Source organism: Haliaeetus leucocephalus, unplaced genomic scaffold (genome assembly GCF_000737465.1).
Source record: "Haliaeetus leucocephalus isolate CR32 unplaced genomic scaffold, Haliaeetus_leucocephalus-4.0 Scaffold752, whole genome shotgun sequence".
Taxonomy (NCBI): Eukaryota; Metazoa; Chordata; class Aves; order Accipitriformes; family Accipitridae; genus Haliaeetus; species Haliaeetus leucocephalus.
This window is the reverse complement of record NW_010973188.1, coordinates 2,663,568-2,685,816: the sequence shown is the minus strand read 5'-3', so window position 1 is coordinate 2,685,816 and position 22,249 is coordinate 2,663,568. Positions and strand designations below refer to the sequence as shown.

The 22,249-nt window shown below is 50.8% G+C and overlaps 2 protein-coding genes across 6 annotated transcripts in view; one reads left to right on the top strand and one right to left on the bottom strand.

Moving 5' to 3' along the window:
- Positions 1–9,365, top strand: part of POLH (polymerase (DNA directed), eta) — a 10,042-nt gene extending 677 nt beyond the window's left edge. The window contains exons 3-10 of the mRNA XM_010581176.1: positions 1–21; positions 451–620; positions 3,936–4,039; positions 5,100–5,219; positions 5,837–5,960; positions 6,631–6,696; positions 7,385–7,548; positions 8,406–9,365. The exon at positions 1–21 is cut by the window's left edge and continues 206 nt beyond it. Of these exons, the coding sequence (XP_010579478.1) occupies positions 1–21; positions 451–620; positions 3,936–4,039; positions 5,100–5,219; positions 5,837–5,960; positions 6,631–6,696; positions 7,385–7,548; positions 8,406–9,252 (1,616 nt within the window). The 3' untranslated portion in view covers positions 9,253–9,365. The remainder of the gene's footprint in view (positions 22–450; positions 621–3,935; positions 4,040–5,099; positions 5,220–5,836; positions 5,961–6,630; positions 6,697–7,384; positions 7,549–8,405) is intronic.
- Positions 9,366–9,458: 93 nt separating this feature from the next.
- GTPBP2 (GTP binding protein 2) overlaps positions 9,459–22,249 on the bottom strand; it is a 14,324-nt gene continuing 1,533 nt past the window's right edge. For 3 of the 5 annotated variants that reach the window (XM_010581177.1, XM_010581181.1, XM_010581180.1), the window contains exons 2-12: positions 19,972–19,998; positions 19,152–19,336; positions 18,738–18,846; positions 17,989–18,186; positions 17,533–17,707; positions 16,660–16,879; positions 16,081–16,216; positions 15,615–15,673; positions 14,688–14,859; positions 14,247–14,411; positions 9,459–13,817 (exon numbers count right to left, since the gene is read on the bottom strand). In XM_010581177.1, the coding sequence (XP_010579479.1) occupies positions 13,620–13,817; positions 14,247–14,411; positions 14,688–14,859; positions 15,615–15,673; positions 16,081–16,216; positions 16,660–16,879; positions 17,533–17,707; positions 17,989–18,186; positions 18,738–18,846; positions 19,152–19,336; positions 19,972–19,998 (1,644 nt within the window). In that variant the 3' untranslated portion in view covers positions 9,459–13,619. Of the gene's footprint in view, positions 13,818–14,246; positions 14,412–14,687; positions 14,860–15,614; positions 15,674–16,080; positions 16,217–16,659; positions 16,880–17,532; positions 17,708–17,988; positions 18,187–18,737; positions 18,847–19,151; positions 19,337–19,971; positions 19,999–20,183; positions 20,209–22,249 lie in introns of those variants that run through there. The other 2 variants (XM_010581178.1, XM_010581179.1) reach the window with 2 other exon arrangements.

Sequence of the window (22,249 nt, the reverse complement as noted above, 5' to 3'; positions counted from 1 at the left end):
GCCCCCAGCCCAGCGCGAAGGGTACGCACCGACCCGGGCCCGGCCGGCCCCGCGGGGCTTCGGCCGCCGGGGTCGGCGCTTTGCATACCGCGGCGGGGCGGCTCTAACGGCTTTGCTTTGAGGCTGCACAACGCGGCGAGAAAGGAGCCCGCTGCTGCTGCCGGCCCCGGGCCCCCCGTGCTGTCCCTCTCCCGCTCCGTTGGTAACACTCCCTCTACATCAACAGAGGTAGAGGGCGGGCTGCTTTATCTCCCCCGAAGCAAGAGGTTGGGAAATGGGATCTATGTCTTCCCCAACGAATGGCTTTTAAGGTGCCCGCTTCTCGTCCTTGCTGTTGACGCGCAGTTACAGAAGCATGTGGCTGTTGGCTGGGGCTGGCCAATGCTACCGGGCCCTTTGCTGGGCTCAGCAAGAAATGCCCACGTTGATCCCCTTTGCATCCTTTTCTAGAGGAGCTGCGGCAACATGGCTTGCACGAGTGGCTGGCGTCGCTGTCTTTCGATAACCCTGATTGTCCTGACGTGCAGCTGACCATGGGTGCAGTAATTGTGGAAGAAATGAGGGTGGCTGTAGAAGCAGCCACTGGATTCAAGTGTTCAGCTGGGATTTCGCACAACAAGGTACGTCTGTAACACGTCAGCCTGATTTCTTCTGAGTAGCAGAGTCAAAATGTGCTGTAGACGCTCTCCTATGCACTCTTTCAAGTCTCCCATAGAAGGCAAGCTGACTGGGGAATGCAGCCATGTGTGAGCACACCTGCAGGGAAATTATAGGACATCTGGGAAGGAGAGGAGTTTTTTTCCCAGAGATGGGGCCTATGCAGTCAGCACTCAATTAATTTACTGCCTGGAGTACCCTAATGAGTTAGCTCACTAGGAGGAAAAGGGTTTTTAAGTCCCCCAGGAGAGTTTTCTTCAGGAAAAAATGAGAGCTTAAAGCAGGAAACCTCCACCTTGAGTTTTAGGCAACAGTGGCTGTGGCCAGAGAATGGTTTTTACTGACACAAATTCCCAGCAACTTGGAGGAAGAATAATACCAGTTTGGGGCACTGAGGTGAGTTGGGTTGCTTTTCCTCTTTCTGGTCAACCAGTCTTTACCCCTGCTGGCCATGCTCTGGGTGATGCTCAGCCAGCTGCTGAGAGCACCCACAGGAGCACTTCATGCATGTCAGCAGCTGCAGAAACAAACGGACTTTGATGCTGCAGCTATAGAGGGTTTCCTGTTGGGTGAATGCAGGGTGGTTTGCTGAGAGCACCTAGCACTCGTTTCATTCTTTGCAGAAAAGGTTTGTACCTGCAGAGGTGAGTTGGCTGTGGAAGCATGGTAGCATGTTCTGCACAGCCACATGTAGCCTCTGGTAATCTCTGCATTGTGCTTGTGGTATATATATACAGTTCTTCAGGGATAGCACAGTACATCATAATTTCCTTACTCCTTTGTAAAAAAAGAACAAAAAAAGACTAATGCTGGCATAGAAAATGGAAGCTGGGAGAAGCTGCTAGGGATAGCAGGGCTCCTCTCTGTTATTCTTGATTAAAGAGAGCAAAAAGGCAAATTGAACATCCCTTCCCACTGGAAACTTCTACACCAGTGATATTCCTCAGCTAGCTCATTTCTGCCTCACAGTCTGCTCTAGTTTCAAGGCAAGCAGAACTAGCTCCATCACCTGTGTACAGGTGATCATAGTGCCAGTTGTTTCTGCAGCAGTCTAAAATGAAATTTATCTTCCTTAAATTCCAAGGGATCCATTTAGTCTTTAGCCTTTTCTTTTTTTAGTCAGAGCCTGCATTTTTAGAGTCATAACTGTACAGATAAGCTCCTTTTGCAAAGGATGAAACGAGTGCTAGGTGCTCTCAGCAAACCACCCTGCATTCACCCAACAGGAAACCCTCTATAGCTGCAGCATCAAAGTCCGTTTGTTTCTGCAGCTGCTGACATGCATGAAGTGCTCCTGCGGGTGCTCTCAGCAGCTGGCTGAGCATCACCCAGAGCATGGCCAGCAGGGGTAAAGACTGGTTGACCAGAAAGAGGAAAAGCAACCCAACTCACCTCAGTGCCCCAAACTGGTATTATTCTTCCTCCAAGTTGCTGGGAATTTGTGTCAGTAAAAACCATTCTCTGGCCACAGCCACTGTTGCCTAAAACTCAAGGTGGAGGTTTCCTGCTTTAAGCTCTCATTTTTTCCTGAAGAAAACTCTCCTGGGGGACTTTTCCTCTGAGTGAGCTAACTTGTTAGAGTACACCAGGAACCCAGCTGATAAATGAGACCAAATAATTGAATGAGCTATTTGGAAGCACCTGGAGGATAACAGCATGCTTTTATCAAGAACCACTCTTGCCAAACTCTTTATGTGCCCTCTTTAACAGCATAAGTGGCCTAATGTGCAGGGGAAACTGCAGATGTGAGGTGTTGACCTTAAAGTTTCTAACACCTCACCCTGAGTTGCGTAAGTGGACCATGACAACCTCAGTCGTGTATTTTCATAGGGTATCTGGAGGGCATGCATCTAGCTGAAGACAATGCTGTTGTTTCCCATAATGATTTCGTTCAGTGAGTTGTGCTCAAATGGGGATGTTTAGAGTAGGATCCCGGGGGGATCTGTCTTGAGGTCCACTAAGAGTCAATATTTTCACTGAAGCCTATGGAGAGGGAACAGCTGTGGGAACCCAGGTGATGCGAAGCACAGATGGGTCTCAGGGCCTGGGTTGTAAGAGTTCTGGGAGATGAAATTAGAGCTGAAAATTTGGGGCTTGGAAAAGCCCAGAAACAGTCTGAAATCACCAAGCAGTGCTTCTTATGCTCCTCACTGATGTTTTTTGTGGTTTATGGCAAAAAAGCAACCAGCAGGCTTTTGGCTAAGTCACAGTAAGTCTGGAAGTAGCCTGGAGTTATTGTGGACAAGCAGCAGGATGAGTCAGTAATATGAGTGCTCTTGTAGAAACGGCAAATGCCGTTTCAACATGTGCAAGATTAGAGAAGGTGTCAGAAAAAGTAATTATTTCTTCCCATGAAATCTTAGTGATTGGTTCAGGTTGCAGCTCTTCACTTTATGAATAGTATGGGTAGACTTGGAAGAGTCTCCAGTGAAACAAGAATAACAATAATTGTACATCTGGAAAATGACTGGATATGAAAAGTTGAAGGAAAGGTATCTTCTTTGTCTAGAAAAGAGTGAGAACGTATGTAAACCTGTAAAACAGGCTGCTAATAAAGATCATAGACAAGAGGCAGGGAAGAAATTCTGCTTAGTTATAGGATGTGTGGTAAAGCAGTGAAAGAGGAAATTGTTACACTTGTTAAAAAAAAAAAAAAAAAAGCCCCAAATGCCCAGATAAAGGTATTTCAAGCTGGTCTTTGTATTCTTGATCCTGTGGTAGATTAGAGTGGGAGGGGAAGCTGTATAGCAGATAGGCTAGAGAGCATCCCTTCCAGGCTAGCAATTCTGTATTTTGTAGATTTCCTTTTGCAGCATTATGCAGCTGTGAACCTTGCAGAGAGAAGATTAACACAGTGACATTGAGAAAAAGCAAGACAAACACAGAAGATGAAGGAGCAAGACATAGTGAGAGAAATAGCCTGGGGAGGATTATGGGGATGCTCTGGAAGCTCTAGCATGCTTGCCCGATGGAAAACTAAGCCAACCAGAACAGGTGATAGACCCAGATCCCCTAAGCTGCCTGGAGCGGGAGTCCAGGCCTTTGCAGAGCTGCAAGTCTGGAAGCAGCAGTGCTTTCAGAGTACCCAGCCAGTGCATGCCAAGTCCCAGGGTGGATACTACCTGGGAGCAAGCAGTGGTGCAACCTGCATGTCCTTACTAGCAGCTATTCCAAAGGCAGCTCTTAGAGGTGATGCAGCACAAGCCATTAGGTAGAGTCACAACAAAGTCAGTGCAAAGTTTGTAATAACAGGGTTTCCACCCTATTCTGTGTTACAGACACTGGCAAAACTGGCCTGTGGGTTAAACAAGCCCAACCGCCAGACGCTAGTATCTTCGCGATTTGTCCCACAGCTCTTCAGCCACCTGCCTGTCAGCAATATGTAAGTACTGGGGACCTGCCTGCTTTTGTGCAACTTAGGGCTCAGGCTGAGCTCTTCTGTGGCAAGAGCATGTATTTGAAATGCTGGTGCTGTGCTTCCACCACTATCCAGGCTTTTATCAGGAAGAGAGCTGTTTGTCTTCGTTGTTGTGGTACTTGCTCCTGTTGGTTTGTCATCGTTGCTTGTGTGAGCAGAACTAAAGTGACTTGGGGTAGGAAGCTGTTCCTGGCCACCTCAACAGAGAGCAATTTGATGCTAATTGATAGCAGTCAGCAAAGGCTTTCAACTCCACAGTAACTGTTCATCAATGCTTGTAAAAAACGGAGAGGAAATCATGCCAGTAATCCCTCACAGCTGTGAGTGACAGTTCAGGAGGAGCATGCTTGGGAGCTGCAGTCCTGCTAGTGAAGGGACCACACTCAAAGAGCCCACTAGCATCCTGTGGGCAGCCTTTCCCTGGGTAGAGCTGTGCTGAAGATGACTGCTGGGGTGTATAGGTGTAAGCCAGGAGAAACTGTGGGAAAGGAGGCCATAGCTGTGCTCCAGTGTAAGTGACAGAGCTGTGCTCCCAGAGAACAGATGTAGTTTGGTTTTGAGCATCCACACTACATGCAAGTACTTTTCCTGGTGTAGGGAAAAGTTACCAGCACTGCTGCTCCAGAGGAATGGATCCCTGGTCCTGCTCTCCAGACCTGCACTGCTGTTCTCTGCTTTCAGGGTCTCACTAGGGATGGAGGGGGAGTTGTGTGGAAGGGTAGGAGGAAGCAGGCAGTGTGTGAGGCATTCTTCAGAGCATGGTTTGGGACCACGTTTTGAAGATGGAGCAGAGGGAGAAGCACTGAAACTGGGCAAGCCAAGGAGAAGTTCCCACTTCAACTCTTACATGTCCTGTTATGAGCAAAAAAGCTGTTATGTACCAAGTGTTCCCTTTTTTCCTGCTAGTTCCTGACTGCTTCTAGCTGTCCTGATCTAGGGATAGCTGCTGCAAGAAGACTTGGCATAGTCTCCACATGATGCTTCATTTGTGTTTTCTCTTTCTCTTTTTCTTTCTCTGCTGTAGCCGTAACCTGGGAGGCAAACTTGGCACTGCCATCACAGATGTCCTGGGAGTAGAGTACATCGGGCAGCTGACACAGTTCAGTGAGATAGAGCTCCAGACTCACTTTGGAGACAAAACTGGGTAATAACCCACTCACCACAACTTGCCTCTTGGCAGGAACTGAGACTTCCTTTCAGTCACAGGTGGTTCTGCTGTGATTAGGAAGGTTGGAAGGTAAAACTTCAGTGACATCTTTGAGAAGCATTGGTCTGGCAGGCCCACAAACAGGTTTCCAGTCTTGCCTGCTCCCAGGCACCCTCCCCAGGATAATGTTTTGCCTGTCAGCTAGCTTCTCTGCCTTCCTCTACAGCGCCTAAGGATGGGGCCAAGCTGTGGAAGGGCTCCCTGCAAGCTGGGAAGCAGGCAGGCTTGACAGTCTCATTACAGAGAAAATTACAAGGCTGGACTGGAGCCTGAAACACCACTTCTGGGCCCAGAGCAGTGGCTAGGGTGCCGTGCAGACTGGTGAACTGCTGCCACTTCAGGAAAAGAGGCAGAGGAGTTGCGCTGACAGGCAGTTGTGGCCTGAAGGAAGTCTGCCTGTTCAGCTGTGGCTGCAACTGCAGAGCTGGGGATGAGAGGCAGAGTCACAGCTTGCACAGAGCTGAAAGCATGGCTCAGCGGAAGGCTGGCTTGCTGCCCAGTGATGCCTGCCTGTCTGTTGCTGCCTTACGTCATGATTCCTCTGTGGCTTTCAGGTCCTGGCTCTATGACTTGTGCAGAGGAATTGAAGACGAACCTGTCAAAAACCGGTACCTGCCCCAGTCCATTGGCTGCAGCAAGAACTTCCCTGGGAAGACAGCCCTGGCCACACAGAAGGAGGTGGGAGAAGCCTACATCTAGCACAAGGCTTGGTCTTTGCACTGGAGATGAGAACTCTAAAAGCTGAGACTAGCTTGCAGAACTACTGCTTTTCTGTGTCACAGTGCCCTGAAACTCAGCCTAGGGGTACAGTGGGAAGAGGTGGTTTGGGCCCCAGAAATCAGGGGTATCCCTGTTTGACAGACATGCATTGATGAACTCCTGCAAAAAGAGGTCCAACCTTATTGTAATTGTCACGAGCAAGACTGTGGGTCTGTGCTGTTAAAAGGTATTCACAGTGCCAAGCTTCAAGGGCTTGGTTGCTAGAAAGAAGGTAAATAGCCCAAAGAAAGAGGGAGGATGCACCTTACCTGTTAGCTGGGGAGTGGTTCCCACAGAGCTGTAGGGAGACACGAAGAGAGATCCAGGGCAGGGGACCCAGACTACTTGGCAAAGTCTAGTAGTAATGCTGCAGGACTTCTATGGTATCTACAATACCTTGCCTCCAGTGTATAATCCTCACCTGGGCTAATTTCTCCAGGAGTACTCCAGCCATGGGGCCTCGTGATGGTCCGCATCCATTCCAGTCTGATGTCCCTTCGGCATTCCCCAGTGTGCGGAGTGTTGCTCTGGCCTGGTGGCAGTGCTGTGAGCAGAGGCCCAACCTGTCTGTTACCACTTTTTTGTCCAGGTGCAACACTGGCTCCTGCAGCTGGCCTTGGAGCTGGAATCTAGACTGACCAAGGACAGGAGCCAGGTAAGGAGGAGAGGCATGGGGACAGCATTCTCCCTGCTGGCCTTCAGGAAGCCACGCAGCACGTTTGCACTGTGAGCTGTTTGCAGGAGGCTGAGGGTGGTGTGCGGTGGGGGAGGAAATCTGCTCGTCCTCAGATGTGTGCCTGTGTGCTGAGGTGTCCCAAACAAAAAGGCATGCAGGACCCCAGTCAGGAAGGATGGTTTTGCCCCAGAACACTGCAGGACTAAGAATGGTCCTTGTCCCATGCTTTAGGATGCAGGGACCTGAGCCCCACTGCACCTTCCTCCTGCTGTACTGCTGCTCCCTTGCAAGCCCTTTGCTGATGCAGCTCTGCCTGTGCTGTGGGCTGTAAGAGGAAGCAATACGCTCAAATCCAGATGGTAGACTGCAGGCCAAGGTGAGATTAATTGGCTAGCTTCATCCCTGTAGGGGGTGCCAAGAAAAGGTGTGCAGCTGCCTTTGAAGGAAAGCAAGGAGTAACTGCTTCCCATCCTATGTGGCACAGCTGTACAAGCACTTGCTGTCCTGTATCTCATCCCTTGGAGATCAGGCCAGGCAGGACAAGCTGCCATCATCGGGAGGTGGTAGCTGATAGTACGGGGTTCTGGGCAGCCGGATGGTCTCCTCGGCCTTTCCTGCTTTTTCCTGCAGGTGTCGCTTGAAACACAGCTACCTCTTCTCTCTGCAGAACCACCGAGTGGCCAAGCAGCTGATGGTGGTCATCCGCATGCAGGGAGACACCCGGGTGTCACGCTTTTGCGCGCTGTCCCGCTATGATGCCCAGAAAATGTGCAACGATGCCTTTACCCTCATCCAAAACTGCAACATGGCTGGGGCTCACCAGGCGGCCTGGTGAGTGTGGGAGGAGGTGGTTTGTGTCTCTGTCAGGGGTTGTTCTGCTGCAGGAGGTGCAGGATGAGCCAGGGACCTGACAGAAAGGAATGAGAATGTTATGCCGACTGGCAGGAAAAGTGATCCTCAGTGCACACACAGCAGAGCGCAGTGACCTCTGCTTGTTAGTGGTAGGACAGCTGTGAGAGCCTGGCCTCTTCCTAGCCCCACATCTGGCAAAACACTTCTGACTTCTGTACTTGGAGCTGATGCTTGCTACTGGCAGGGTGGTGTCCAGCTGGAGTGAGGCAGTCCTTGCCTGCTGGGCTGGAGAAGCTAGCTAGGCCTTGCTCCCCTCCCCTAAGGACAAAGGTGCTTTTTGGGAGGAGGCTGTTGGGGCAGGAAGGAAAACTAAGGTGTGCAGCTCCTGTATTCAACACAGCCTTCACTGCAGAGCAGGAGGAAAGGAGAAAGCAGAGGCATAGTTAAGGCAAGAAGGTCCCATTTGGCTTCGACAAGGCTGCTGCTCTCATCTTGCCTGGGAGTCTCACGGCAGCTCTGGCCTGTGGTGCACTGAAATTCCAGGCTGGCAGCTGGATGTCCCTGCTCCAGTGCCCTTTCCTTTGGGAAATGCTGTTCTGGGAAGAGGCTTTCTGCTCTGCCCAACACAGCCTGCTATGCCTGTGAGACTCTGTTCTGGAGGTAGCAATACTAACATTTTGTCAGAAGAAACATCTCTACCACCCCTTGCCAGATACCCAGAGTGCAGTTCCCCTGTCTCCTGGCTGTGAACATTTTATGTTACTTAAAGTCTTACCTCAAGAGACTTCTTGCTTCCCAGGCTGGTGTCTGAGCTGATGTTGGTCTGTCCTTTGCAGGTCTCCACCGCTCATATCTGTGCTTCTCTCGGCAAGCAAGTTCTCAGAGCCTGCTACAGGCTCTGCAGGCATTGCCACCTTCCTGACGAGTGATACCCAGCCTGATGGCACTGCCAGCCAAAACATGTCTTCTAGGAGGCCCAGGGTCAAGTTCTTTAGGAGCCCAAGCAAAGAGTTTAGGCAGAAGCCAGCTAATGCTATTGAGTCGTTCTTCCAAAAGGCAGCAGAAAGGCAGCAGTCACAGATGGTGGCAACAACCAGCCTGCCTGCCGCTACCATTGCTGAGTCACCTGTGCCTAGCTCTGCAAAGGACCAAGAGAGAGATGACATTGGACTTGCCTCGGTGCAGTGTGACCTGGAGTCCCCTATGAAACAGAGTCCTGGAGATGGGAGCCCTACTTCTCCTTACAAGATGCTTCCCTGTGAGAAGTTGCTGTCTGATGCTGTACAAACACCCTCAACTCCACCCAGCTCCAGGACCCTTCTGAAATTAGAGCCAGCTGTGGAGGGAAATGAGCAGAATTTGCCACCCTCTCCTGAGCTCACCCCACTCCCTCCTGCCTCACCGGGGGACCACCAGTGCTGTGAGAAGTGTGGCCAGCTTGTGCTGGTGTGGGAGTTCCCAGAGCACATGGACTATCACTTTGCTCTGGAGCTGCAAAGCTCCTTCCTGGAGCCCAGTGCTCCCATGGCTCCAGCAGCAGCTCCCAGCCCAAAGGCTGCAGCTTCCAGGTCTCCTGCCAAGGCAAAGAACAAGCCCAAGACTCCAGCAGGATCTAGTGCAAAACGACCCAGAGAAGGTGCGACAAGAACTTTAGATTTTTTCTTTAAGCGCTTACCTCCTTAACTCCCAGCCATACTGGGAGTTTTTAGAGAATCAGTGTTTTTAAATACAGTTAAAAGTTTTTATACTGTCTGTCAGGTTTTAATGCAGAAAAGTTTAATAAATTATCTCTACCCCAAGTCTAACAGGAACTGGAACTCCTGAATTGCATATGATGCTGGATGTACCCAGTTTAGCTGGTGGCAGCTAGCTTTTGCCTCTGCCTGCTTGGTGCTACCAGAAGCTGCATTGTACTTGCCTCCACTTCTGCCATGGCTACTTCCATAGCATCACTGCTCAGCTTTCTTTTCCTACTGTGAAAGCAGACACTGTAAGCACAGTGGCTTATCCCAGGGCATCATCAGCCAAGCCTAGGCTTGAACCCCTATCCAGTCACTTAGTATGAAGCCTTCACCTCATGGTGGTTCTCCTCTAGCTGCAGTTGCAGGCTTTACCCTTACTGTATAACTTACATATGGTAGCTTAGCCCTGTGGGTCCTCTCCACCTGGAAGACACTGATTTTTATTCTACACACACCCCCCCCCTCAAGATTTTTGTTATAGACAGTTTGGCAATTCCCTCTGTGTAGCAGTCCATTGTGTGATGCTTATCACCAGCTCTGGAGTGCACAAGAGAGACTGCTCCTGTCTAAGAGTTGAGGAAGCTGGAGCTGCATGGGCATACTTTTTTGCTGGGCTTTTTGAAATCTCAGCACTGGTTCCTGATAATTGCTATTGACACATAAACAGTCTTCTGCTAGACTCCTCATGGCAGGGATGGGAAACATGCCAGAGTCACACAGCCCTCTGTGAAAGCTTTCCTCCATTGCAGAAAGAGTGTATAACCCCATTTTACTTCCTCCCCAGACTCTGGGTGATATTACATGCAACCTGATGACAGGTATGTATTTTGATCATGCTCTGCTGAATGACTTGTTCAGCTCTCTGGGCCACAGTTCACATCAGAGTGGCTGCCCCCATGCTCCACAAATTACAACAGAGCCAACAAAGCAGAATATCATCGAGGGGACTAGCAAGCACTAAGAGAGGGTGAGAACAGCTCCAGGGCAAGAGATGTGCTTGCCCTCAGCTGCCCAGCAAGGCTCATCTGCATGCTACACCACTAGCTGCCTGGAGCCTGCTGGCTTCTCCCAAAAGTGCTGCTGCCAATAATTTGAACTCAGCTCTTAGGGCAGGGGGAAGGAACGTGCCACGTCAAGGCAGCACTGGGTGGGGTTTGGAAACACACTTAGCAGTTTCATCAGCTGCAGGCTTCCCCTCCCTCAGCAGGGGGAGAGAGCGCCTTTCAGGCAGCAGATAATGATGCAAAGTGCAGCTGTATTTGCATGTACTGTTTCCCCTTCTTTTCTGAACTGTATCATCCTACTTGCAGCTGTTGAGCTGCTCTCCTTCCAGCAGACAGCCTGTGCTGCGAAGCTGCTATGTTACTGTCATTGGGGGTCTAACACTTGACAAAGTTGTTGAGAGATTTCAGGAAGCACAAGAAGTTCATTCTGGTGCGTGCAGCTCTGCTGGTAATCAGCAGAGGAAGGAATTACAGAGTTACTCCCATTAATGACAGTCCTCACACTGCAAAGCGACAAGTTGCCCAAAGTCCTCACGTAAAGAGAAATAGCAACGAGTCTGGCAGGGTTGCCTCATGCTCCTGTGACAGTGGCACATCTCATTTCCTAAGTGTCTGGCAGGACCAGACTCTGCAGATGCTACTACCTGACACAAAACAAGTTGAGAATAGGCAAATCCCTTCACTGACACAGGTCACCTCCACAGGGAAGCCTTTCTGCCTCTGTTTGTCCCAAGAGAACAACCTTTTCTCATGGAGAGAAGTTAGTCACAAACCCCTCAAGATCGAAGCTATTTCAAAAACAAATCACAAGTTAAGATGTGTGCCCTAGAAAGCATCCCTTTAATTAGGCTCTGAGGGAATTTGTGACTGCAAGGAAGCACTCACCACAGCTTGTTCCACCCACAACAGCCCGAAGTGCTGTGCTCAGAGTGACGTGGCTGCCTGTCACCCCAGGCTGCACACCCAGGCTTGCTCAGATAAGCCAGGAGAGCACGGTTGTAAACAGCAGTGTGCGTGCATTCCTTCCATGCCACAGGATGGTATTTATAGGTCTGAATGCAGGAAGCTTAGGAAGGGGTGAAGGGCAGCCATCTCTAACCGTGACCCAGCTCCAAGGGCAGCACGGCAAGAGCCCAGCTCCACCCTCACTTATTGTACAACTCAGCCAGCAAGCTCAATAAAACATCTTTATTCTGTACATTTATATATAGATGCTTGGGGAACAGGGACAACCCCCAGCATTAGAAAAATTCAAGACAACAAAACAGCAATTATGAAGAGCATGGCACCAAGAACAGTCATGCCACAGATGGCAGGGATAAGGTGAGACTAGCCATCAGCTACTTCAGAGGAGGTCACAGCACCCCATGCCTGCTTTGGGGCAGAAAACACCAGGGCTGCTGCAAACAGCTGGGGTACAGCCCCCCAGGCAGCTTTCTTTGTGACCCACTAGCACCAAAGGGAAGAGCCTGCTGGCAGCTGGGGCCTTTCCTTGCAGGCATGGGTGAAAGACCATGTCACTGTAACACCAGAGCACTGCCAGGATGGGAAGAAAGAGGGATTCTGCTTGAGCAGAGACCTTGAGCCAGCAATTCCTGTCATACTGCTGGGCTGATGGGAAAGAAGCAGAGTTTTCACCTGGGTCAGTGCTCCCCCCAAGGAACAGGTCACTCCCATCACTACTGAGCTGCCTCTGAATCCCTCCATGTATACTACCATTCCACCGGCTTCCACGCACCTCAGCATGCTCTTTGCAGGGTGCAGCTGCCACCTCCCCATCTGTTAGAGCCCAGCCCAGTGGAGAGCGCTGCTTTGCGACATCTACAGATCAGCATGGGCTGCTCAGCCCCACAGGCACTGCCTGTGCCAGCAGCCCAGAAGCAGAACTTGCTCTCAGGATGGTAGAAGGGCTGTTGGGGTGTCCAAGTGCCATCACAGGCTCTCGCCATTCCCTTCAGTCAGGGCTGGCAGGCCACCATGCCATGTGACAGGGCTGGCTGAAGGCCTGTTGCTCACAGCTGACACATTTGGTCTAACAGTCAACAAGAAAATCAAAAGCCTATGTACAGCTATACAGCCCCTGCTGCACCCTCCAAGCTACGAGTGGCCCAGAGTAACAGTCACACAGGGGAGCTGCACAACAGCGAGTGGGGGACAAATGTGCTCCACTCTTGTGCACAGAGTCCTTGCTGGCAGCACCAACTTTCCTCTGACAACAAACCCCAGTGGCAAGGGAAAGAAAAGAAGTCTTTCTTGAGGAGAAACAGAAATCAAATCACACTACTGTCAAATCACATCTAAACAATAGAAGTCACCTGGTTCTGTGTTAGTAACACAGCCTGTCCTCCTCACACATTAAGGCAAGCATATGAGGAGTAAGCTGGGCCAGGCCCTGGAATAGCCACACCAGGTAGCCCACTGCAAACCACTGCTGCAGACATGCAGGTGACACCTGCAGCTGAACATCCACAGAAACAACCTGCACATGCCAGCACAGGCCCAGGCCCCACTCTGCTCCACAGAATGGCCTCCTGCCCAGCTGCTGCAAGGAACAGATGCAAATGCCAACTCTGCCTTGCCTTCACACCATTACATCGGGAAGCTGTGCCACTCGGAGCAGCCACAGCTTCCCGGGAGTCGGAAAGCGGGATGCTGAAGGTGTGTACATGTGAGTGGGGAACAGGACACTTGTCCAACAGTAAGACACTCAGACTGGAGTAATGCAAAACCAACACACAAATGGACACACAGCAGATTAAAGCTAACCAAGATTAAAACGGTTAAAAAGTGTCCTGAATGTGTTTTGAGAAGTTCAACCAAGTCCTTGCTGTGGGTAGCAGGGCCTCTTCCATCCCCTGCCCAGAGGGATGTGCTGCAGGATGACTCGAGAGGACTGTTATCAACCTAGTGCTCAGAGAGCAGAAATGGGACCAGATCTTGTGTGAGGGATGGAAAAACATCCCTTCACTGCTAGTCTTCAAGGGTTCTCCTCCTCCCAACCAGTAATTTTCTAACAGTAAACAAAGCCAGAACTTGCCTGCCCAGGTCTGCAGGTGCCTCTGATCTATTCTGAAGGAGGACAGGGTAACAAAAGCTGCAGGCAATGTGGAGAACATGCTTAACTTGCCCCATGTACGGCACTGAATGCGAGAAGCTCTCCGAGGCTCCATCTCACAGTGCGGAGGAGGGACACCCATGCTAGAATGGGACAGCAGCAGCTCCAGGCATCACTCAGAGAGCCACAGAAGCTTCCATCCTTTTCCCCAGGTGGTGGTGAGTGGAGATCTCTCTGACTTAGTGGTAGTCAGAAGCTCAGCTGTCCAGGCCCCAGGGACTCCTCCAGGCCGTTTTCTTTGGTGATGATGGCTTGGAGGTCAGTGACATGCCCAATGCCTTTGGTGACTCCTTCACGGAAAAGCAGCTTGGCTCCGATCTTCAAGTATTCAGGATGCTTGATGAACCTGAAACAGACGACTGCCTTCTCTCCTGTCCGCAGCTTGTCCTGAAAAGAAAAAGGGGAGAGCTTAGACCCAGCTACCATACCAATGCATGCCCGAGAGGTGCATGTGGATGCTAAGAAGTTGAGGCAAATGAGCAGGTTGCCTCCCTCAGACTGCATGGCTTGAGCCCTTCCCATTATTGTATGCATAAGGCGAGACAGGAAGACACAGGCTCTGGAGAATGGAGAGTTCACCTCCCTTCACAGTCTTGCTGTAGTCCATCACGCAGCTTGTTTCGTGAGGAGGGAATTCTTTAACATGTTGGGAGGAAAAGCAACCAAATGGGCAGGATAAAGGGATGGAGTGTGCTCCTAGGAAGGCACTCAGCTACTCAAGATACCAGTAGGCCCTAGCTTTACCAGAGGACATGGTGGAATCCCAGCAAACCCCACAGGGAGGTCCATCTTCCTCCCCTTCCCTCCCATGCCTACCTTTCCATGGATCTTCTCTACAATAGCAGTCTGTCGCACATTCCCCACGTGCACCGTCACCTGAAAGCCCTTCCGGAAAGTCGTGGCATGGAACAACAGCACGATCTCGGCTTCAAATACTGAGCAGATGGTGGGGTTCATTTCTGGGCTCACCATGACCATGCCCTGCACAACAACCCAAAGCTCAGACCAGTTAGGGCCAGTCCCCTTGCTTCTGAACAGCCACCAAAATCACAAACACATCTCCACTCTCCGACTGGGCTTGCATCCCATTCTCAGCCTTGTAGTCATCCTACTTCATAGCCTGGCCGTCTTCTCCCCTTCCAGCAAGTTGCCTGTAAACATCCCTACTTCATTCCCACCCTACCAATGGGGGATCTCCAGGGAAGCCTCAGTCCTGCTCACTGGACCAGTGATCAACCTGGCAACAGCAGGACTCACCTTGCGCAGCAGGGAGCGGTCGAAGGGTCCGAGGGCCAGCGTGGCTGCCTGCCCAGCCCGCAGTACGCGGCAGGCAGAGCGGTTGCGTTGGATACTGCACACTTTCAGCCGGAGGAACTTCCCGTCATCAGTGGGACCGACCACCAGGTTTTCCCCTTCTCGGCAGATCCCACTGCCCAGGGCAGAAGAGCAGGACAGAGTTCATCAGGAGAGAACAAAGAAATTTCACCCTCCAAGATCAACCTAAACAAACTCCCCAAGGCCAAGGACGTGAGTGTCCTTGGACTCCTACCCAGGACCAACTAACAGGGAGGCAAAGCTGGTAGGAACAGGGATTTCCTACAGTAGGAGTGAAAGCCACACTATCACCCCTAAAAGAATACCAGGTACAGACAGGGGCCATTCTGTCCCCAGTGCTCTGCCACACTGCATTGTTTCTGCTGGAGAGACTGCAGTTGACACCCATTCTGCGTGGATGCACTGGTAGCCAAACTGTTCTGATCACTCCCGAACACTGAGGGACAGCTGCCTTCTCATGGGGTCGCATGCAGTTAACCACTGCTGGGATCAGAGGACTTGTCCTCTACATTTCCTCTCTCTGCTTAAGGAAGGAAGAAAGCAACACCTTGAGATCATGGCTAACCTCTGCCACCTCTGGGTCCCAGCATGCCTTCCTTCAGCATGCTACAGCTCACATTCCTAATCTGGCAACTTTAAAGCAGACTGTCTGCTTGCCACCACATGATCAATAGTCTGCTCATGGCACCTCCCAACACCCTCTAGGGCTTTACCCTCACTTGGTGCAGTCATCTGGCAGCAGACAGGACTGAGCCTTGCACTGCTTCCACTTCCGCAGTGGGTGACTCTAACTTTGTGGGAAGTCCAGCAACCATTCACACCCACACTTGTCTGCCTGGCCTCACTTACCTCGACAGAGTTCCTCCCACAACAGTCCCCACCTCTGGCACAGTATAAATTTCATCAACCTGCAGCAAAGCAACAAGAACAAGCTGCTCAGACAGCTGTGAAATAGCACTCCAGAATGAGGCCAAGGAGCCTGACCCTTGTGCAGAGGGAGGTGAGCTCTCTGCTGGTCATCAGACACCATCTCAGAGCTTTCACCAGTTCCCACTACCTTCCCGTTAGAGGAACCTCTGCCTTTTAAGTGGCAACCAGAGAAACAATCTTATCCCCGAGATGGGCATCCCTTGGTTAGGACAGAGCCCAGCCTAACAGGCTTTTTTAAAGGACTGAGTCCTTTCTTTACTTTCACGTCTCCCAATAGTCCAGGAGTTCACCACATCTCTCCCCATGGTGTCCAGATCCCCCAGATTTTGTCATGTCACAGCAATGAGTGCAGTACCAGAACTGGAAACAAACTATCCTTACGCACCTGAAACTCTGTGAGTTGCTGCATTAGTTCTTCCTGCTCTTTACTGTTGGTCAGTGGAGGGAGGATATTAAGGAAGACTTTCAAGAGATCCAGGTTCTCCCCAGAAACACTAGACAGTGTGAAGATTGGGGTGATGCTGTCAGACACAAACAGAAAGGAATAAGCAGAAGGCCAGAGCGCAGCTGCAGAAGGTGGCTGGGATTTTGAATCTACCGAGTCCAGCAAGAGGACAGGGACCACAGCGATAAATGGCTAGAGCAGGAGGGCACATGGGCTAGGTACAACTCTGTGATAACCCCTGCCTCAATGGTTGGTCGAGGCACCAATCCCCTGCCAACCCACACTTTTGTTATGGAGGAGTAACTCCAGTGCAGCCTCGGGCACCTTCTACTCTCAGAGCCCAGAAAAAGGCCTGGGAGGTGAAAATGCCTTCTTGGAGAATGCAAAGGTAGGAAACTCAATGAGGAGCCAAGATGTTCAAGATGTGGTCACCTCCCCTGTGGTTGCCCTTCCCCAGATCCGCACAGCAGCCCAGTCTGAATTGCCTGCTCCCAGCAGAAGAAAGGAAAGGTCCCTTACTTGGGAGACTGTGCAAACTGCTGTGCTGCTGTAACAGCATCATCATCTGAGTTCACAAGCAGGGGGAGCTTGTTGCAGCCTGGCTGCTTCAGGATTCGCTCCAGCTGCTTCACTGTCCGTTCCACAGTGGCTTTCGAACACAAGTCAACTTTGCTGATGACAATGAAGAAGGGGACCTTGAGGGCCATGGCCAAGCCCAAATGCTCTCGTGTTGTTCCTGCTGCAGGAGACAAATGAGAGTGTAGGTGCAGTAGCAGTCATCACTGTTGCTTGTTTATGTGCCAGCTATGTCTCCTGGCTCTTCCACAGGCCCACTCTAGAGATTTCACCCTAACTACTTAGTTCATCACGCAACGAAAAGTCAAAATAATTCTTTTAAACGAAACCAAACATCAGTCCAGAAAAATAAAAACCGTCAAGAGTTTCTGTGACTGATCTGTTTGCTTCAGAAAGATACAGTAGTTTTCATTCTTGGGCTAGAGTTTGCCAGAAAACAGCCACAAAAATGTCAAGGAAAGATGTGGGAGAACTCCAGCTGCCTTTTTACAAGGCTTCAGGATTCAGCACCCCTAAGAATATGTCGAAGGTTTTTTTGTTGGGTTTTTTTTTTTTTCTGACAAACAGAGCCTCAAATTCCAAACAAAGCCTCTCTGTCCAGGGTACAGTTTAATGCAGTCCACAGCTGGTTAAGAGCATCCCAGCTCTGCTCCCCTCCCAGGCACTCATAGGCACTGCCTTACAAGAAATCAGTGGAGGCTTCCAGACTAATACTTTTTTCTGACAACCATTCCCAGCTAACAATGACCCACTTCCCCCATTCTCCATTTCTCTTCACACACTGCTGTCAATCCAAGCAGGCAGAGCAACACTCACCAATGCCAGTATTGGCACTAACCACCAGCATAGCAAAGTCCGGGCAGTAGCTGGTGAGGCCAAAGATGGTTGTTTTCAGATACTTGTGGTGGCCAGCCAGGTCAATGAAAGTGATCATTTTGGAAGAACTCTCACAGATCTCTTCTGCTGTTCGGGAGTCACTGTAGTTTACCACCTGAGGAACATAAGGACTTGGTGAGAGAAGGAGCCCCAGCAGGCAAGTGAAGAAAACCCAGTTCTTATCTATCCACTTTGACCTCAGAATTAATGAGGAGAGATCATTCACCATGGGTACAAAAAACGACATCTGTTGCAAACGGACAAGCAGCACTTGGGTTCGGCTAAAGGGACACAGAGCTGTGCCCCCTCTCTTCCCTCATGCCCCACTCACGGTCTTAACAGGAGGGTAGTTCTATTCTCCCCCAGCTTTCTGAGTACAGCAGCCCACTCTCTCACCTCTCCTTTGCTGTTGAAGCCGAGGATCTCAAAGCTGATGCTTGACGTTCTTCCTGACTGGATTTCATGGAGGTGCCGGAAGAGGTTGAGGCGTGCTCTGCCCCGCCCGTTGTCCAGCTCTCCTTGCGTTAGGACACCCAACAGGGTTGACTTCCCTGAGTCCACATTCCCCAGCACAGCTACTCGCAGGTCTAAGAACTACAGGAAGAACAACAGAGAAATTATGAAATTTAACCACTGCTGTGCTGGGTGTGCACTGAACACTACATGGCAGTGGAGGCGTGCCTCAGAGAGCTTCCCTCCATGATGGATACTCTGTGGTGTAATCTTGCTCAGATTCTGCTCTTGCTTCCAGCAAACCACTGTCTAGGAGTTGCGACACACTCTCTAGAGTTGTGATGTGACACATCAGGCTTTGATATAACAAAAAGGATCATTTGCTCCAGCAGGAACTCTAAATCCTTCCTTGTTTGCACACTGGCCTGCATCAGAACTGTTGCCATAGAATTGAAATAATTTCTCACTTCTGATCCAGGCGATCTCCTCTACTGCTATCTGCCTCAACCACAATCTTGGAGATGAAAAGCATTATCATCAAGCCTCCCTCTGGCAGCTCTTTAAAGCATCTGCTATGGGCCAATCTATGACAAAGTGCCTTTAGGGTTTGGGCACCCATCCCAAAAAGGAGCTGCTTGTATGAAGCCTCTAAGTCTCCACCAGGAGAGAACGGCCAAGTTGCAGATCCCTACCTGCTGGTTGTCAGGCACCTTTCGGACAAGCACCTCCGTTATCTTCCTTGGAACATCACTGTCGTAATCGACCTCCCTCTCCCGCAGCACCGTAATGTCAGCCCCAACCCTGCCATAAACATGAAAAGGAAGAGTGAGATACACTTGTACTCGGCAGCTCTTGCGCCTCTAGAATCACAGCTGGCAAAGTGAATGGGATGAAAGCTGGGGATAGCAGGGAAGGGAGCCTCAAGCTTCCAGCCAAAAGCCCTATAACTGCCTTTGTATTTCCAGAGCCTCATGATGAGGGAATTTCAGTCATACAGGTGCTTTTTAGAATGGAGCCACCGGCTCCTCAGGGGACTCCTGGGGCCGAGCCTCTCTACTGGAGGCTGTTTAGGCCTGCGGGTCCTGCAGATGAAAGGGAACACGTACTTCTCTGCCATACGGCGCAGTGTCTTGAGCGAGGCACGCATCTCCTCCTCTGAGAGGCCCACAAGCAGCCCATTGTCCTCCACGCCGATCTGATAGACAGCCTCACCTCGGCCTTCCTGTAGTCGCCACTTCATCTGTGTCACCAGGTGCTCAAAGCGATATTGCGAGGGATTCACTAGCTTCAGCTGTTTAACAGAGGGGCTAGTTATAGTCACAGCCTGGATGCAGAGGAAATCCCATTGCCTAAGCCAGCAACTCCCTAACCCAACACCATGAAGCAATGCCGCCAACTCTGACCCACCTCTAGAAAACACAGCCCATGTTAGTGTCTGCATAGAAGCCATAGGACAGGTGAGAAAGGGTTTCACAAAGGTGCATACATATGGTAGAAGAACTTTCCTGCATCTTGCCAAAGGGATCTGTACCCTGCCTGCTGTGGGGGTAAAGACCACACTGTGAGACCTATTTCTGACACAGGAACCAAGTAAGTGCAAATGGCAGAACAGCCACAAGAAAGTGACAAATTATTATCAGGGACACCTGCAACTCTGTCTCAAAAGGAAGATTTCAGGAAAAACACAGTGGGTCTTATCTCTTAAAACAGATTCCTAAAAATGAGTACTGAGATCAAATTCTTCCAGCTCCACATACCGGGTATTGCTAGGCACAGAGACACAGAAGATGACTGATAGTTCCTTAGTATAGCGTCTACTTTTCTGTCCCTTCCTTGTACATGGTCCTCATATGCTGTCTTTGGTGAATTTACAGCAAAATAACCCTCTGGGAGGAAGACCTCCTTCTGCAACCTCAAAAGGCTCACCTTGTACTCGATGTTCCCATCTTCTGCCTGGTCAGAGAATAAAACAAGACAGAAAGGTTAGATGCTGTGCCAGCAGGGACTTCTATAGGCACCAGCTGCCCAGATACTCTGCAGCTTGTGCTGATGGCTTCAGAGAGAGGGAAAGTGGCAGAAATATACTGTGTTAGGTCACAGCCTCTTTTGCCATTCATTCCTACACAACTGGAACTTACTTTAGGTTTGTTTCTGCTGTTAGCATCCCACATGATGAAAACCAGAGGACAAAACTAGAGAGGGACACAGGGGATAATACTGTTTTGGGGGGATTTTTTTTAACTGCCAGTAAAGAATAGGTCCAGTCTAACAGTCACAGAGAGAGAGTTCCAGTTTCAAAAAGGCACAGGCCAGCAGATGATCAAAAGTCTCCCCTCTCACCCATCCATGACCCACAATGCCACCCACAGCACCTCACTCCCACCCTATCCACCAGCTTCCATCCACTGAATGAGCACAGAAACAGGGGACGGGGAACAAAAGTCGCTGCCTCCTCTCCTGCACACTGATACCCTCCCTCCCTCAGTTAGTTTTTCATTGACTCCACGACTTCCACATCCTTGCATATCTTCTCTCTGCAAGAGAGAAGGACTACAGACATAAAGCAGCAAGCTAATGGCTTCTTTGCAGTAAAGCAGGCTGGTCACTGGCCTGGCAGTTCTGGAGAACCAGAGCTGATTGGGACTGTCTGTACACAACCTGCTCAGAAGAACTTTTCCGGGAAGGGCAGGAGCCTGACTGGGTTGTCACAGAAAGGCCTGGGTACTCATCAAGCTCACTACAAACACAACAGGCTCCAGCTTTCCAAAGAGAACGTACAGCCAATATTGAAGTAATTTTTCCACTGATTTGGTCTAAGGACCACTGAGAAAGGGCTGGAGCCTGCAGGAAGCCAAGTACTCTGGCAGACTAAATGGGGCTGCCAACACTAAGCAACTCCTTTTCTCTGGACACTTATTTGCATGTCAGGAGAGGCAATAGCCCTCTCCTTGCCTTCTAGCTCAGCTCCTAAACACAGCAGTGCTTATGGTGGCAAAAGGCCAACAGAAGGAAGTTCTGAATTGTCAGCTCAGCTCTCGGGCAGCAGAGCTATACAGTGAGAAAAGGGTACTTGCAGAAGGTTTTCCTCTCTTACCATCTATCAACTTTCCAGCTCCAAGAAAAACACATTCACATACTGCGCTGTCACCTAAATAAGGGGGTGGGTCTCTTTCAAGGCAGCTGAGACTAGAAAAGCAACAAGCCTAGACTTGCTGGGCCACATACTGCACAGGGTAGCCAGGGACAGGAAGCTGTGCTGAAACCACAGGGGGCTGTCCAGCCTTCAGCTAAAAGGAACAAAAACTAAACTGCAGCTGCAGGGGACAATCCTGCCCGTGGAGAAGATCTAACAGTAGCAAAGCGCTGTTTTCCCTTCTTGTCAAGAGTCACAGCCCTGCGTTGTGGAGGAATTGCTCCCTCCCAGTGCAGGCTCTTACATATTTTACAGAAAGCTCAGTGAGTGAGGCCAAACAATCGACTCCAGGGCAATATAATGCTCCCCACAGTGGCAGTCCTATTAGTGCGGTGCCAACTGCCTGAACTAACCAACACACCCACTTACTAGCAATGCCATTTTTTCCTGCTGCAAGAGCCAAGTGCCTCACATTCTGTCAGTACTGTCTGCATCTCCACGTAAGACAGTTGCCGAATTAGCTGGGAAGGGAGTCACTAGAACCTGCTGAGCAATGCCTATGAGTTTGGCAGCTGGAAAGGGACCTAGATGCACCAGATCGGCTCTGGGAGGGATGTGAACATGGTGCTCAGGACTACAAGTTGAGCAAAGCTTTATTTCCGAAGCTATTTAGCTCCCAGACGGTAAAGCACCCACAGACGGACATCATGCAGCGAGATACTACCAATGGACAGGGTTTGGTGGACCACGCAGGGAGCTCGCTGGCACTGGGGGCACAAGCACTGTGTGCTGCCACGTCAAACCCCGGAGAAGAGACCGGGGCAGGAGGGCAGACCGCTCTCGGGGCCGGGCCTGCAGGACCGCCCGCAAGGCTGCTAGCCCAACCCCGGCACGACCCTGCACCAACACCGCCGGGACCCTCGGCCGAACCTCTCCAGAAACTGCCTCCAGCCTGACCCGCGACCAAACGTGCCAGGGTCCGGGGCTGCCGCGGGGCGGCAAGCCCGCGTCGCACGGAGCCGCTCGGGGGGACGCCATCCCGCCGCCTCCTTCAGCCCCCGGGGCCCTGCC